This window comes from Mirounga angustirostris, unplaced genomic scaffold, assembly GCF_029215605.1.
Source record: "Mirounga angustirostris isolate CCGP_5_RB_7025 unplaced genomic scaffold, mMirAng1.0.hap1 SCAF_13, whole genome shotgun sequence".
Taxonomy (NCBI): domain Eukaryota; kingdom Metazoa; phylum Chordata; class Mammalia; order Carnivora; family Phocidae; genus Mirounga; species Mirounga angustirostris.
In genome coordinates, this window is record NW_026991721.1 from 95,760,541 (window position 1) to 95,777,928 (window position 17,388).

The 17,388-nt window shown below is 54.6% G+C and overlaps 2 protein-coding genes across 3 annotated transcripts in view; one reads left to right on the top strand and one right to left on the bottom strand.

Annotated features, from left to right (window-relative positions):
- Positions 1-8,163, top strand: part of SMIM35 (small integral membrane protein 35) — a 77,922-nt gene extending 69,759 nt beyond the window's left edge. Inside the window, exon 5 of the mRNA XM_045894939.3 lies at positions 6,901-8,163. The gene's annotated coding sequence lies outside the window, so the exon portion shown is untranslated. The remainder of the gene's footprint in view (positions 1-6,900) is intronic.
- Positions 1,076-16,875, bottom strand: IL10RA (interleukin 10 receptor subunit alpha). 2 transcript variants are annotated; one of them, XM_054512266.2, is made up of 7 exons: positions 16,699-16,875; positions 14,303-14,417; positions 13,526-13,710; positions 12,318-12,487; positions 11,529-11,679; positions 10,061-10,182; positions 1,076-6,743 (listed from the first exon to the last, which is right to left on the bottom strand). In XM_054512266.2, the coding sequence occupies exons 1-7, from the start codon at positions 16,763-16,765 to the stop codon at positions 5,832-5,834; spliced, it is 1,722 nt and encodes a 573-aa protein (XP_054368241.1). In that variant the 5' UTR covers positions 16,766-16,875; the 3' UTR covers positions 1,076-5,831. The 2 variants fall into 2 exon arrangements, with proteins under 2 accessions (XP_054368241.1, XP_045750893.1); XM_045894937.3 differs by having other exon boundaries at positions 14,303-14,423.
- Between the last annotated feature and the right edge of the window lie 513 nt (positions 16,876-17,388).

Genomic DNA, 17,388 nt, shown 5'->3' on the forward strand with positions numbered 1-17,388 from the left:
GGAGCAAAGGAGAGGGCTTGCTTTCGGCTGGGGTATAACATGACCTGAATTGTATTTTATAAAGATCACGCCGGCTGCTCTACTAGATTAAGCATACTATATGAATCACACGCTACTAGACCAAGGCAGCAGGCGTGGAAGCAGAGGGTCAGTAAGGGGATGGTCAGCAGCATCCTGGTGGCATTTAAAGGCTTGGACTGGGTGATTCCATCTAGGGGCAGTGGGGAGAAGGGCAGAGTTTAACAGACATCAGATCATCAAGTTCTCTAAAGGAGTGACCTTCACATGTCAGTGTGCATGGGGGTCACTTGTGCCTGATCACCTGTAACCTGTTTACTGAAGCAAGACCCTGGGAATTAGCAATCAGCGCTTCCTGGCCTTGAGGAGACGCTCAGGAAGAGAAGCACCCCTCAGATGACTCTGATGCAGGTGGTCCTTCGCGAACTGCCCTTGGGGACAGGTAGGTGGGAGTGTCGGGCAGTGGAGGGCAGGGAATACTACCAGGGTCACGGTGACCAGGCAGCAGGATCCTCAGGAATGTTTCTCTCCTCTCCAGGGCCATCATGAGGCCCTGACGTCCGTCGACTCCTCCTTCCCTGTGTACGCAGAGCTGTATGGGTGCGGCACCCTATACCCAGCCCTCCGCCAGTCATGTACCAGTCTGCTCCGGAGCTTACCAGCTCTACAGCTCAGCTGCACCTTTGGGGTGGGCTGCAGCACTAACAGGGCTCCTGGCTGGGGTCTGCAGGATGGGGGCCGAGCACAGGCACGGCCCCTGTCGCTCTACGGGGAGAGTAGCCTGCTTGTCCTCGAGGCGGGGGGTCAACACGTGAGTATTCTTCCTGCAGCTGGGTGGCAGGGGGCGTGGCTGTCGCCAGATCCATGTGCTCATTTCCACACGCAGGTGTGAGCTCACCCATCCGGTGGGTCAGCGTGAGTACATCTGAACCCCTCCAGTTCTGAGCCCCCCACTGTTGCCAGGCCTGCCTCACCAATTGCCGGAGGACTTTTTCCTTGGGTGACTTGTCATAGGGAGCCAGAACTCGCCACCTCCCCTCTCCCCCCACACGACGTCTCCCTTCCACGTGCGTGTTTCACTTTCCTCCAGCTCCGTGTTCGAGTGGGATCAGTGCCTCTTTCACTGCAGCCTGCTATGGAGTCTTCCCTGCGCTCTCTGCAGAATGCCTTTTGAATCTATCACCTGCTCTCCATTCCCGCTGTCCCTGCTCAGTGTTGTCATTGGATTGGATTACCGTTTAAGCCTGTTGTGGACTGAATGTTTGTGTCCCTTCCAAATTCGTATGTTGAAGCCCAGACTCCTAATGCGGCGGTATCAGGAGGTGGGGCCTTTGGGAGGCTATTAGGGGTTAGATGAGGTCATGAGGGCGGGGTCCCCATGATGTGATGAGAGTCCCTATAGGAAGAGGAAGATGGGCGCCTGTGTGGCTCAGTTGGTTGGGTGGCCAGCTCTTGGTCTCAGCTTAGGTCATGATCTTGGGGTCCTGGGATTGAGCCTTGTGTCGGGGCTCCTTGCTTGGTGGGTAGCCTGTTTAGGGATTCTCTCTCCCTCCCCCCCCTTCCCCCTGCTCAAGGGCATGCTGTCTCTCTCAAATAAATCATAAAAAAAAAAAAAAAAAAAGGAAGAGAGACCAGGGTGCTTGCCTAGCTGGAGCTCTCTCTCTTTACTGCTCCTCCTCTCTTCTCCCCCTCCCCTCTTCCTCCCATGAGCACAAAGGAGAAGGGGGCCTTCTGTAAGCCAGAAAGAGAGCCCTCACCAAGAACCAAATTGGCTGGCACCTTGGTCTTGGACTTGCAGCCTCCAGAACGATGAGAAATGTGTCTTGTCCATGGTATTTTGTTATGGCAGCCCGAGCAAACTAAGACAGCTTCCTCTGCACAGTTTCTCCGCATCTCGTCTCCGTTCCTTGTTTTCCCATCTTAGTTCCTTTCATGGCACTCACCGCTGATTGTAAAGATGTATCTGCTAGTCTGTTAGCTTCATAGCCAGATAGCCCCCTCCATGGAGCTGCACCTCTTTTGTTCCCTGTGGACCCAGGCCTGGGCACTTAAAAATGTTTTTTGAAGAAATGCTGACTACATGCACCTCCAACCAGGTCCCTACATCCTGCCTCATCCCTTCTGATTCATGCCTTATGCTTTGATCAGGGTTAGCTTTGTAAAACGCTAATTCCAACGACCCAACCCTTCCTTGTCAGAGTGTTTATTGGGTCCAACCCCCCCCTTCCCCCGCTGGGTCGAATGTTTACGGGAGCTAGGTGAACTTAAGATCAAGCTGATAGTGAGGAAGGGTGCTGTGAATCATTAATAAAAATGCATTTAATTTCAAATTATGGACGTGCTCTAAAAGTAACCCTGGGGCGCCTGGGTGGCTCAGTTGGTTAAGTGACTGCCTTCGGCTCAGGTCATGATCCTGGAGTCCCAGGATCGAGTCCCGCATCGGGCTCCCTGCTCAGCAGGGAGTCTGCTTCTCCCTCTGACCCTCCCCCCCCTCATGTGCTCTCTGTCTCTCATTCTCTCTCTCTCTCAAATAAATAAATATCTAAAAAAAATAAAAAAAAAAAACCCCTGAAACCTGCGAGCACTACAGGAAACGGATGAGTCATGCCTCCCACTACCTGGTGTCCTCTAGGTTGGGGCTACATAAAGTCAGCCCTCGCCGCCTGAACCTGTCTCTCACGGCCACCAGCATGCTGTCCCCGGCGGACACGGCCTACGGCGCCCCTGTCTCTGCCGTCCCCACGCGGGGCTCCGAGAGCTCCCACTCAGCAGGGCAGTGAGCCCCCTCTGTGACCGTGTGTATTCTGGGATAGTGTGTTGTGTGCCTTGCAGGGGGTAGAGATCTTCGGGGAAGACAAGGCAGACTCCTTGATACAGCTATTTAGAAAGCCGGGAAAACACAGTTCAATAGAAATTTCCTCTTCAGTCAACGTTGGTCCATTTCCCCTCTCTCCTTACTAAGAGGAAGTTCCGTTAGCTCATAGAAACCCAGAATCACACATTCCTCAGCCTGGAAAAGCCCTCGAGGGAGATTACTCAGTTTAACAACAAACGGCCTTCTGTGGGGCACTTGAATCCAATTCCCAAAAAGCTGGTGAGCGTCTCAGCACCACCTGCAGGAAGGACTCTGTTTCCCCCACAAGCCCCGACTGGGCCGGGCAGGAGACCCAGCACAAAGTCCTGTTCATGCTTCCCGAGGGAAGCAGGCAAGGCCTGCAGCAGAGCCCACATCCTCAGACTCCGTTTTCCCAGCTGCTCTGTGTTTGCTCTCTTGCCGGCCCCGGTTGCTGATTCCTCTTACTCTCTCCGTCTTCGTATTCACCTCTCTGCTACTCTCCATCCAACGTGCCTCAAGGGACTTTTCCTGGGGGCAGAGGCCATCTCCAACACTCATTTCCAGGAGACCCCACACCTCTTAACCAATAGGACAGGGAGGCCTCCAGGGCAAATCAATTTGATTGGTTCCAAATGGTGTGATATTAATCAAGTTCTCTGAAGATGATAGGATCGGTGCTTCCCAGAACTGGTTATTTCCTCAGAATGAAACGGGGAGAAGCATCGTTGGAGATGACACAGAGGAACGGGGATGAGGTGTCCCCGTTCACCACCTCGGGGATCCAGGATGGGACAAAGCGCAAAGTGCACTGGAGACTCTGGCCAGGGCCCTGAGTTTGCTCCACCCGCAGGGCTGAGCTTGGGGAGAGACTCAAACCCACGTGTGGCTTTTCGTGGAAAGAGCAGGCTGCTCTCAGAATCAAATGCAGATGGCTTCCGCACTTATGAGAAACACCCCTGGGACGCACCTCCACGTCGAGAAGGGCAGGTGACAGAGCTCCAGGGAGGTCTGGTCTGGTCTCTTTTCCAACTGGCCAGACGCCACACTCGAAACACTGTTATCCATACCCATTACATACTTCATGTTAGCTTGAGGACTCCTACCTGTGTCTGTCTGACTTGAGCCCGAGTCTTCGGTCCTGCTCAAGCCACATCACACATCTGGTTATCAACCTCAGTTATCAACAACCTGAGGCTTCCACCAGTCACCGTTTTTGATCAGAAATTTGGTTTCACATGATTCCTGAGGTCCTGACAATTTATTGAAATAAAAAACATGCGTCTCTGATTTAGAGAGGCTTGCGTGCAAGGCACATTCAGACCCACCGCCTCAGAGCCTCACACCCCTGTCCATTGAACACGGCAGGCGTGGCTTTCTAGTTTGACAGACGAAGAAGCCGAGACCCTTCACTTTACAGATGAGGAGATGCAAGAAACAGTGGAGTCAGAATGAGAACCTCCAGGTTCTTGAAATACCCAGAATCCTTGCACTGTACCATGCTGCTTCGTCAATAAATAAGTGAACAAAATAAATAAATAAACCTTCCAAGGGAACCCTGAGGAATCTTCCCGCAAGCCCAAGTTTTGAGAGGGAGTTCAGTTAGCAGACTGGCACATCAGAGCTTCTGGGTAGGATGTGGTGGGGGAGTCGGGGTGGTTCTGGGTGGATTTCCTGAGCTGGAGTGTCTCTTCTCGGAATGCCACAGAAAAATGCAGGGCCGAGTGGTGACTCGGAAGCGGGGGGCAGGCAGACCCCAGGCCTGTCACTCCCCCCAGCTTCCTTGCCCTTGGACTGTAAACTCGCTTTGAAGATAGAATCCAAATAGACTATGGGGAGGCAGGGCCTATACCTGTCCCCTTCCTGGGCCCAGGGTCGGGTAGTCCTCTTCGCATGACACCATGGACTTCTGCTAAATCTGTTAATCCCCGGCATGCGAAAGAAGCTGGCTCTGTGCAGATATAGGTTCTGCAGGCAACTTCCTCCCAGCCCAGGGCCACACCAGGCTGGGGATGCCACCCCTGATGCCAGCTTGGTTACCATCCAGCATGGAGGGCCCACTGGAGACTGAGTCATTATTCCACATATGCTATCAGAGAATAACAGGGTCTCTGAGAAGTGGCTTGGCCCAAGCTCACACAGCTGGACACCGAGAGCATGGGTCGGAGCCCAGTGCCGTGTCCCGTGGGTCTGTAGCTGGATACTAGCAGTAAACAGTGTAGGTCCCAACCCTGACCGTCTGGGGTGGGCGAGCTGGTGCCCAAGCCCAGAGACCACCTGAAGTGTTGAATTTTGCCCAATACAAAGAACCGTGGTTTCTCTGGTACCATCAGCAAGATGGTGGGGGCAACAGGGTGGAGGTAGTGAGTGGCTCGGCCACAGGGGCTTCATCCCCTGGTGGCTCTATAACCATGGTGGTAGACTGACTGACCAGGACAGATACATTGTAAGATCTTCCGTGACAAGCTCCCTGCCTGGGAGGACTGCCAGCCGGGAAGCTTCTTCCTATGACCATCCCAGGCTGACCAGCTCTGACCATGCCAGAGATCAGACTTGGTCTCTGCTCCTTCAGGGAAACTGCCCCGCCCAGCCCTCCATCCGGCTGGAGGCGCTGGCACTTGGTGGGTCTAGGGGGGAGGCCTGGGTCCTTACTGACTGCAGCTTGGGCCTCCCCACACTTCCAGAAAACCAGTGATTCCCCTGAGCAAATAATCTGTTACAGTACAGGAAGAGCCCGGAGGAGGGAGGAGACCTCCGCCCGGCCCTGCCTGGCTCTGCCTGAGTCTTTGGAGTCCTCCTGCAGCCCAGCCGACGCCACCCATACAGCCTGCGGTAGTTCAGCGAGAGAGTCTCTCTCTGCCCCGGGCCCCTTGGCCAGCCCTGCTGGGCCTGCTGATGAGGGCTCACACTGGCCTCGTGCGTCACTTCTGACCCCGGGGGGCCCTCGTGGCTGAAATCAAAAGCAGCCCCTTAGCCTGAGTCACTCATTGGAGTGGAGGCTGGAGATCAGTGGCAGGGTGACCAGGTTTGAGTCGAAACTGCCCAGGAGACCGCCTGGGGCTGCCACACAGTCCACAGGGGCAAGATCATGGGCCAAGCTCCAGTCAGATGCTCCTAGGTCAGCACAGCTGGTCAAGCCCAGGAGTGACCATTCCTCCGTCGGCTGGTCCCACTGTCCAGTTGAGGTCCCCGAGGTAGTGACAGTCATTCCCGGGTCCTGTTTCAAATAGCCCTTGGCCAGCACTGGTGGAGACCAGCCTGCCTCAGCATCCAGGCACGTCCTGAACCTGGGGCCAAGGCTGTCTGTCAAAGAGGACTCTTCCTCCAGGCAGCCTGTCTTGGCTGCTTTCTCCTCTGTGCATCTGGTCTGCTTCAGGTAGCCCCGGAATGCCACTGAGGCTGGGTCTTCTTCCCCAGGCCCCTCAGGCCCGGGGGCATTGGCAGGGCCCAAGGCGGAGCCACTCCGCCCGTCCCCAGGCTGCCCGTCAGAGTTCTGGACGAGGCCAATGCCACTGTCATCCTGGCCCGGGCTGCTGTCCCCCACCCGCCGCTCCCAGCTGGGGCCAGTGCCGGGACTCAGGCCGGGCTCCTGCAGGCAGATCCCGCTGTCCGTGCCGCTGCTTCCGCCGCCCTCCAGCTCCGGGAGCGCCCCCTTGCCCGCGGTGCCGCCAGCCTGGGGGTGGGGGGCAGGGAGGAGGAACTGGGGCTCTTCATTCTGCAGGGATGGCCTGGCACTGCCAAAGCCGCTGTCCGTGCTGCCGTGCAGTTCCGAGTTCTTCAGCTCTGGGGACACTTTGGGGCAGGCCTCCTCGTCCAGGGGATGGATGGTGTCCTGGGGCTCGGGGCAGGGAAGCCGGCTGACAAAGCTGGAGGCCTGGGGCTTCTCGAAGACCTGGAGAGGAGAGGGCAGAGTGAGAGACGCGAGGGTTACCTGCGGGGACCCGCTCTGGCGCTGCAGGCTTGGCCCTGGGGCCAGGAGGCGGGCTCGAGAAGGTTCTGCTCTAACCGAGGAGCCCACAGAGTCACCTGCACTTTTTGTTTCATTTCAGAATCGACCTTTCCTCTTGGTGCGATTCTCAGTTTGGCTCAGGCCGGCACGCTCGCAGCCCAGATGGAACGGCAGGCAGAACGGGAGCCGGCCGGGAACGGTGAATGTTCTCAGCCCCAGCACGGTCCTTTCCAAACCTGACAGCAAGCCGGACTCATCTAGATAGATCTAGGAGGGTGTTTCAAACTTTTCTGGACTATGATCCCAAATAAGAAACGTGTTCCATGATCGCCTGTATATAGACATCCCGTAAACTGAAAGCAGTTTCGCCAAAGAGTGCGTTTTACTAGCCGGGTACTGTGGTCTACACTACCACTCTCTCCTGTTCTACTCCTGTTCTAGTCTATCCTACCCTGTCCTATCCTGTCCCCTCCGTTACCCTCGCTTGTCCATTTCATTTTTTAAAATGCTGGATGTGAGACACAAAATTAACTTCTCCAACGTTCACCAGATTAAGTGACCTGCGCAAACACAGGGTGGCTGCCACGTGGGGCAGTGGAACGAGCACAGAATTAGCAGTGGGGGAGGAGCTGCTCCCCACGACCTGCCAGGGGTCCCAGGGAAAGTCACTTAATCCCTCTCCCCCTTGCTGTTCCGTCTCAGCCACACTGGGGTTCTTCCTGCTCATGCATCAGCTCAGTGCTCTCAGGGCCTTTCCACATGCTACGCCCTGTGGTGGGAACACTTCTTTCAGCACTTGCTCTGGCTGTGTCGTTCTAACATTCGGGTCTCAGCTCAGATGTTTCTCCCCAGAGAGGCCTTCCCGATCATCCTGGCTAAGGCAGTACTGCGACCCTCTCTACATTCACCTCGTTTACTTCTTCCTAGCACTTGGTTCCTGAAATTCTTTTTAAATTTATTTTCTGCCTCCCACCACAACCTGCTCTCTAGCCACACTTACTCCCCACACCCAGCAGAATATAAGCTTCTTGAGGACAGGAGCTGTCTAGTTTTGTCTGCCACTCTGTTCCCGGAACTTAAACTGAGCTGGCACATAGGAGGCTCTCTTAAAGTTTGTTGACTGACTTACTGACTCAGCACCCCTGCCCTCATTCCCTTTGTAAGTTTGGACTCGAATGCAACTCTTAATTGGTTGAGTTCCTATGAATATCCCACAAGTTGGGGATTAAGGATCATCTGTTTCTAGAGCCAGACTGCATGGTTCATACCCCAGTTCTGCCTTGTATCAGCTGTGTTGCCTTGGCTGAATTATTTGCCCTCTTAGTGCTTTAGTTCCTCGCCTATAAAACAGAAATAGTCACAGTACCGGCCTCCTCGTGTTGTAGTTAATGCGCGGCAAGTGCTCAGAACAGTGCCTGGCACAGAGAAAGCACTCGGTAAATATTGGGCACACTGAATTTTACTCTCCAATCTAAGGAGAGACTCGAACTTCAGAGAAGTGAAATGACTTGCACAAAGTCACAGCGGCAGAGAACAAACCTGCGATTTGTACTCCACTGTCCTGATCTGAAATCCCCATTTATCCAAAGAGCAGATCAGAACAGCGCATGAGTGGGAATAAGCATATGAATGTGAAAGTGCTCTGTGCACTCGAAGTTATTCATGAAGTTAGTAATGACCACCATCATTAGATGAAGCCAACTGGGCTGCATTTATCTTGAGAAGGAAAACATTCTCAAGGAGAGCTCACTTCTGTGATCCAAATGGCACAGAGGAATGAAAACCCAGAGGCTGCGTTGTCTCCTTTGGCATTTTGCACCTGTGCCTATTTCCCTGGCTTGCATTAGAAGTAATAGATTCTACGCTGGCTGCCCTACCGGGCTGTAATCAAGCCCCTTGGGACCAAGGGCTGCATGAATCAGCTTCTTCCCAGACCACATGTGGCCTGTCACTGGTGCTCAATAACTGTAGCTCAACGGCCACTTCACTGATCTCTTCCTAGATGCTCTTTCTGACGCCCACCGAGGAATCCCTGCTCCAGTTACCAGGACCAGCCTCCCCCACCCCTCTGCTTTCTCGTCATCCGTCCCTGAGTGCAGCCCCCATCCCGGTTCCAGGCCCTGCGTAATAGAACATGCTCAGAGCACTTGTTAAACAGGCCAATGCATACATGTTTGTGGAACGGAATCTCCCTGGAGCACAGAGAAGGGACAATGAGTTATATACTTCAGTTAGACACAAGAAGAACTTTTTAATCCTGTAAGGCTCCTCGTCATACCACTCTACCCAGGGCACTGGAGCTAGGAACACAGTCCTTTGCTGCCGGACAAAGACCCTAATTAGGCCAGGCGGTCCCTTCTCTCCCCTAGAGTTCTTACTCAACATAATTCCAGAGGGTCTTTGTCTCTCTCCTTATTTTCCTAGAAATCCTGGGATCCCTCTTGGGGGGGTAGCCCCCCCAACGGAAGGTCCTCCCCGGTGGAGCCGGTCCTTCCCAGCAGAGCCCGCGGCCCTCACAGTGATGGCCGCTGTGGGGATGTGGCGGCAACCTCCAGAGCAGCCTGAGTCCCAGGCGGGCCAGGCAGAGGTTTGGACCTGCTGCCCAGTGCTGCGAGCTGCATTCTGGAGGCTGGCTAAGCACAAGTGCACCAGCTGCCCGTGCCGTGTGGCAAGAGGAGATGCTCTGGGCGGGGGGCAGAGACCCCGGCCACCCCACGACCCCTCCTCCTGGGCAGTAGCCCTCGTTCTGCTCCCTGCTGCTCTGGCAGTAGCCCTAGGCCTGGGCTCCCAGCCGCGTGTTCCTCCTCTTCTGGAACACTCATCATCACCAGCTGGCAGGGCTGGGAGAGACTGGGCTCTTCCTGACTTCTCCTGGCTCCCTGGCCCCCGTGCACGGAACAATCGCTCCATGCCTCAGTTTCCTCCCTTGTAAAATGAAGATAATAACCCCACCTGCTTCAGAGGTACTGATGCACAGGGGCTGGCCCATGGCCAGTTGTTAGTAAATAGTAACAAAATGGCACGTGGGGGGTTGGGACTACTCAGTATGTGTCTTATCGGGGGCCCTTAGAAGGCAGTGTTCTCAGCACTGGGCTTTGCATTTAAGCCCTCCCTCTGTCCCCACGGTCCTTGATGAAGGGGCCTCCTGATAATGTCAGGGCTGAGGGAAGGGACTGTCTGGGAGGGAGCCCCCCGTCTCCTGGATTCTTGGTATGGCAAGGAAGGATGGGCCAGTGGCCCCCCCCCCCCCCGAGACTCACCAGGACGGTGGGCAGCTTCCTCCGGCGCCGCACGTACAGATGGAGGGCCAGGCAGTAGGCCAGGGCTCCGCACAGAAGCAGGACGAAGGTGAAGAAGATGCTGAGGTTGGTTGTGGTGAAATCTGCAGGCCCAGAGAGATGTGTCTGTGGCCTGGATCCCAGGAGCCCACGGCCACTCTTAGGAGCCACTCAGTCAGTGGCCCCCGGTGACCCCCTCTAGGCCACAACCAGATGCTTCTGGATCCTTGGAAATCCCTGCCTGGCCTTCCAACCTCTGTCCTGAAGAGATTCCCTTACTAGACCCAGCGACTCTGCCTCCAGCTCTGCACACAACTCACACCACAGCACATGGAATGGGGGGCAGGATGGGACAGCAGGTAAGAATGGAGGCCTGGCGCCAGTCCCAGCTCCACCACTGACTCAGCCGCTCTGAGCCTCAGTTTCCCCATCTATAAAATGGGAAAAATAATAGTGCCTACCACATGATTGTGAAGTACACAGCACACCTCCCTTAACTTATGTTACCTGATCCTTATAACAACCCTAGGAGGTGAGTACTATCATCATCCCTATACACAATAGGATCCTGGGGCCTAGAGAGTTTATGTAACTTACCCAAGATCATAGACCTCGTAAGTGGTAAAGCTGAGATCTGAAGCCAGACCTGTCCACAAAACTTAGTTCTTCTACCAGTGAGTGAATGTTAAAAATGCTCTTAAGGCTGCCTGACACAGGGATGGTGCCTTAACTCTGCTTAAATGAGAGTGAGGCTAAATGACAATGAACTTGTGAGTGTCCTTCATGAACTGAAATGTAGAAATATAAGGAGTCACTCTGGGCTTTGCTGGGCCTTGCTGGCCTGGCATGACTGGTTGGGGCATATGTTGCCCTGAGTTGCTATTTACAGCTTCCTCTGGGCATGCCCTGTCTCCCCAGCCAGACTGTAAGATCCTCATGGACAAGACCATGGCCTTCACATCCCAGGTCCTCTCCCCTCCCTCCTTTCCCTCCCGTCCCCAGCACCTGCGGAGAGCCTGGCTTCAGCAGCTCTGGCAGGGGTCAGCTCAGTCCCAATGGGGAGGGGGGACAAGGAGAAGGCCCTCTGTGCCCAGCCTCAGGAAAAGACAGCAGAGAGATGTAACAAACAGGAACTACCACAGCTGACAGAGCGAGCCTGGGGCAGGGAGGGGGGAGGGGAGCGGTTCTTGGGAAGCACAGCTGTGCTCAAGCAGAACACCAGCACCAGCAGAATCAAGAGACCTGGCTCTGCCTCCGTGCCCTAGAAAGCTGTTCAGACCCACAGAGCCTCAGGTCCCGCATCTCTAAAATGGGGACAATAGGAGCTTTCTCACAGGGCCATGTGGGGGAGTGCCCCTGGCATCAGTGGTCCTCAACTGATGCTTTTTGGATCGTGTGAGGCCCTTCCTGCCTCCCGCCCCCCAGACAGCAGCCCCAACTGCAGACTCACACTGCTGGGTGAGCACGACGCACTCCTCCTTGGACCATACCCCCTTGTTCAGGCGGGAGCTCACAGATGGCTTCACCTTGACACAGAACTCTCCTAGATCTCCAGGGGGTGAGAGGCTGAAGTTTTCATGCTTCACCTTCTCCTTTGTGAACTGAAACAAAAACAACAGCAATAAACAAAATGTACCCTTGATTCATGGACCATGGAAGCTGAGAGTGGGGGAGCCATCAGAGATGCTCCAGGCCACCCCCTTCAGTGTCCTTTCCCTGACATGACAAACCCAGTATTATCAATGCAGCCCAAGATCTCTGTGATTAACATGACTTATTTTGTACAAAAAGAGAAAAGGAACATTTTATAGTCGCTGAGGACCTTCCTAGAAGGGGCTGGTATCAAATGGTGGGAAGAGGATGGATCTGGCAGATTCCAGATCTCCCACTTAGGGGGTGTCCGTGGGCAATTACATAGCCTCTTGGGAGACACATTTTCCCATTTATAAAATGGAATAAAATATCCACCTGCCAGGGGATCAGGAATAATAGCTATTAAATGTCTTGCGTGGTGCCTGACACTAGTGGGCCATGTCTTCCCTGCCACCTGGCAGGAGCACAGATTTGGGGGCTGAGGTCATCTCAGCTCCCTCCCCTGCCCCACGCCCTCTCTCTCTACTCTGCCAGCAAAGTTCCCCAGGGGTGCATAGAAGGTACTGCCAGCCCTGCTGACGAGGAGGCGCAGGGAGCCCACTGCGTTATAAATACAGATGTCCTGTGGCCCTGGGGAGGCCCGTACCGTGTAGTTCCCCGGCACCTTGCGAATCTGAATCTCATACTCGCGGAAGTGTTGGAAGACGCTTTCGTAAGTGTCGCCTGCAGGGGCTATCTTGGGCCTGGGGGGCTGGATCTTCCCGAGGATGATGCCATTGTGCACCTCTAGCTTCACGCTGCCAATCGTCAGAGTCACTGGTGGGGAGGCAAAATGATGAGGACTGCAGGCTGGGGAGGGCCTGGGTGCCCTGCCCATGCCTGGCCTCTAGGGTCAAGCTTTACCCACCCTAAAACCCGGGCCACCACTTTCTCAACCTGGCAGCACATAAGGACTTCCTGGGAAGTACATTACAAATACAGATGCCCCGGGTCCACTCAAGACACAGTGAACTTGAATTTTTGAAGCTGGGCCCTGGACACGTTGATTTTTTTTTTTTTTTAAAGATTTTTATTTATTTATTTGACAGAGACACAGCGAGAGAGGGAACACAAGCAGGGGGAGTGGGAGAGGGAGAAGCAGGCCTCCTGTCGAGAAGGGAGCCCGACGTGGGGCCTGATCCCAGGACCCTGGGATCATGACCTGAGCCGAAGGCAGACGCCTAACGACTGAGCCACCCAGGTGCCCCTGGACACATTGATTTTTAAACACATTCCTCAGGTAATGTTTCTGTAGCCAGCTAAGCACTGGCCTGCGGGCAGGCATTTGGGAGCCAAAGACCTCGAAGGCCATTGGTTCTGACTCTGAATTTTGCAGAGCAGGCTCACCACACTCATAGAGCATGGTCCATTCCAATTCATAGAATGACAAAATCCCATCAAGTCTGGGGCTTATCCTTTTCTCTTATGTCTGCTGAGAGAGACCCCCAACCCTTCTTCAGGATCCAATTCTGCCTACTGTTTCTTGCTCTGTGCTGAGTGCTTTTGGATTTACTTCCTCTTCCAGAACCCTACAAGTACACAGGTCTGGCCCTTGTGACTCAGCTGCTCTAAACCACCCCAAGACTTCTCTTCTGTAGGATAAACAACTCCAGTTCCCTTTTAAATCTTGAACAACTTGGCTATTTTCATCTAAATCTTCCCAAAAGTCCTGATTAGTTATTTGGGCAACTAGGTCCTCACCCGGGAAGCCCAGCTGGGTGGTGAGCTATGGAAACAGAGTCACATTCTAGACTAGAGTTTCTGGCAGGAAGGAACCCCCAAAGCCATCTTCTAGGCCCAGGGGAGGAAAAGCACCTTCATCCACGGAGAAGCGGGTGTTGGTGAAGGTCCAGTTGGAGTACTGGTTTCCATCCACCGTGCGGACCTTGGCTCGGTAGCCATTGTTGTGGTACAGGTCCAGGGTCACCACAGTGAGATCACAGAACGACACCTGGGTCTGGCTGCAGCTGGGGATGGACTTCCAGGGTTCTAGCCCATACCTGGGGAGATATCAGGCAAGGCACTAGTAGAGGAACTTGCGTTCAAACCCACCTCCTTTAAGAGGAAAGCAAGGGGCCCAGGGAGAGAGCTCCCATGAGGTACAGCCTGCAGCGTATGTTCTCTGGTCCCGGGCATCTAACTGCAAGAGGATCTCTCTTGGCTCTGGGACTGCATACCAGTTTCTCTTAGATTGGAATATCTAACAGATCGCCAACTCCTCCAGGAAGACTTGCTACCCACTGCAATACAACCTGACTTCTCAGGCTTTCTCCCAATTATATTTACAGTCCGTTAGGGTTTCCTTGTTTCCCAATTATATTATGGATGCATTTCTTGTTTCTCCAATAAGATGGAAAAAACTTAAGGGAAAAGGAAATACCTTGGCTTTCTCATCCAAGAGCTCCCAGCACACGGCTCAACACATATGGGGATCAATCAGTACTTGTCAACCGATTGATATATACCAGGGTCCTTCCCGGTGTTACTTCAATAACAAGACAGCTATGTCTTCCCATGCCAGGGAAGTGAAGGAGATGGGTTGCCCCCTCCCGCACCCACCTCCCTCCTTTCTCCATCCTCCCCTTTCCATACCTCAGAAGCTCTACTTCATAGTAGGTGCTGTTTGACGGTTTCGGGATGGGAGTCCAGTGGAGGACATGGGAGAAAAATTCTGCTTCAAACCACACAGATGGAGGGCTGGGCAGATCTGTCCCTGGCGAGAAGAGTGTCAATATCAGAGCTCGCAGAGCCCTCCCCCAGCAATGAAGATGTCGACGGTGATGGTGGCCATCATCCTACCAGCTTCTATTTATTGACTACTTTACTGTGAGCTGGACTCTCTGCTAAGTACTTTACATATGTTCTTTCAGTTAATTCTCATGACCAGCCCTACAGGATAGACATTTATGGCCCTAATTTTACCGGAGAAGAAATAAGGGCTCAGAAAGGTTGAGTGACTTGCCCAAGGCCAAAGGAGCTAATAAGGGGCAGTGTGAATCCTCATGTGTCTGATTCCAGAGCTAGTGTTGTATCCTTAGATCACTGTCTGTGATCAGAAACAGAAGTGGTGGCTAAGAAGAGCCAAGGGGAGTCTGATGTATCTCCGGAGAGAAGGCATGGGCTGAGAGCTAAGGTCTCATTAGCTAAGCTAATGTCTGTCAGCAATGAGCTCTCATCTCAGATGAGCTAGTCCCTGTCCTTGCTCCAGCCTCATCCCAAGGCTGGCCCCCATCCCCAGCCCTGGTCCCTACCCTGGCCCCAGCCTTGGCTCCAGCCCAAGGCCTCCTCTCTGGAGTTCTTGGGGATACACAGATATCCTGCTTGTTGGCATCTGCCTGTTTCTCTTCACAGGTCTCCTGGGCAACCCCAAGCTGAATGCTTGCCCCATTCCCCCACGTCTAGCAGGGCTGTAGGCTGGGTGAGGACAGACAGAATGAAGCAGGTCTGGTTCTAGATCGTGCTGACATTTCCACACAGAGCCAGCACCCTTGGCTCTGCAGTGAGATACTACAGACCGCTGTCTAACTCCACCTCCTGCCCCCACCCCCCATTCAACATGGGGCACTCCAACTTCAGGAGCCTCCAACTAACACTGGTCAGGGTAGCTTGGTCAAATTACTTAACCTCACCGAACCTCTCATTTGTAAGAATGTAATAAATACACCTACTCTAAGAGTCTTGCCAATCAAGTACAATGAGGTAGGTTAGGGCCAATAGCCAGTCTGTTCTCTCCTCCTCGATCCCTTCACGTCTCTCCATCTGCCAGCCACTCAGGCTTCCTTTGTTCTCTAACCTCTCGCCATCTCTCTAGTAATGCTTCTTCTAGAATTGTCATTTGCACTTAGAAAGTACATCTCCCCTGTTTCTTGCTTGCTTTTTACACTATCTTTGATTCTCAAGGCTGTGTTTCAATTTCAAAACGTTAGATGGAAAGTGAGAAACGCAGCAGGTCTTCGCGGTATTGGGGCTGCATATCCCCGACTCAGTTCTCGATCATGTGAATGGCTGACTGCAGGTTTTACTTTGTATTTTGGTGTAGACGCAGTTTCAGTCCCTGCTCTCCCTGGCTCCACTCTCCATGCCTCCACCTCCCTGCCCTGGCATTCTCTCTCCAGGCTTTATTCTCTCTTGCAGAAACTTTCCAGGATAGCTGGCTGGGTTAGAAGACTGAGCTAAGGGGCAGGAGGAGGGAGAGTGAGGCAGGTGGCAGTCAGAGCACATTAGGGGCTAAAGAAGGAGCAGGAATGATCAGATGGAGCAACAGGTGATAGTAGCGGGCAAGACCTGGGATGGGGGCGGGAATGGCATGGGGAAGAAGTAGGTTAAGGGGAGGGCTAAGGGAAGGTGGAGTCAGATGGGGGATCAAAGTCATTCCCCAGAGGGGAAAGCATTCTTTTTTTTTTTTTTTTTAAAGATTTTATTTATTTATTTGAGAGAGAGAGAATGAGAGACAGAGAGCATGAGAGGGAAGAGGGCAGAGGGAGCAGCAGACCCCCTGCTGAGCAGGGAGCCCGATGCGGGACTCGATCCCGGGACTCCAGGATCATGACCTGAGCGGAAGGCAGTCGCTTAACCAACTGAGCCACCCAGGCACCCAAGGGGAAAGCATTCTTACCAGTTGAACTAGAACAACAAAAAAAGGCCAGGACTAAGTTTCTGATTCGTTTGGAGGTGGATAGAAGATAAAGTGGGGGTGCGTGGGTGGGTGTCACTGAACTTCTCTATCCACCCCCCCCCCCATCAATTTCATGCTCTTCCACTTCCACGATGGGGAGCCTGAGATCCAGGCTTGCCGGAATGAGGGAGCTTCTGGGGTGGGGTAGACAATGGACGCCCCCCTCCCCAGAGGGACAGCCAGACGGGGTTCTCCGTGGAACGCACAACTATAACGTAGGGGCGACGAAGAGCGCGAGTCGGGAGCGGACGCGCACCCAGCCCCGCCGGGCGGGCGCGGAGAGGGCAGGGCAGGGCCAGGCTGCGATCCTTACCGCGCGCGCAGGAGCCGAGGCGCAGGCTGAGGAGCACCGCCAGCAGCACTACCAGGCGCGGCAGCATCCTGGGCACGCCGCATCCTCCGGGGCCGGGGCCGGGGCCGGAGCCGGAGCCGGAGCCGAAGCCGGAGCAGGAGCCAGGCTGTGTGCCTCCAGCCGAGGCTCGGCGGCTCTGCCTCTGAAAGCCGGGGCTGGCGGGCGGTCCCGCCCACGCCTCGCGGGGCTGACGTCAGGGGGCGGGGCCCCGAGAAGCCCCGCCCCCGAGGCCGAGCGTCCGCATGCGGGTGCGGGGCCGGGTGCCCGCTGCCCAGCGCTGGCCACCCCGCCCCGCGGATGGGGAGGATGCAGGGACCCAGCGGGCGCCGGGCCGTCACGGGCCGGGGGCGGGGTTCTAACCAACCCCCCACGCTGTGATCGCGTCAAAGAGGCCTGGGCAGGTGGGGTGGCGGTGGTGCAGAAGGTGGGGTGCGGGTGTCAGAGCTGGTTTTGCCCGACGAATAGGGTTGGGATTGGAGCTGTGGCTAAGGCCCGCCGCTAGCTCGGAGTTGGGGAAGGAGATTGCCCCAGGCGCTCAGGGAACATTGCTAGGACACGTGTGTGACTCTTGGTGTTGCCCTAGTACCTCGGTGTAGGACTCTGAGCCAAACTAACGGTAGAATAGGCAGTCCCATCTCTGACTTAATAGTT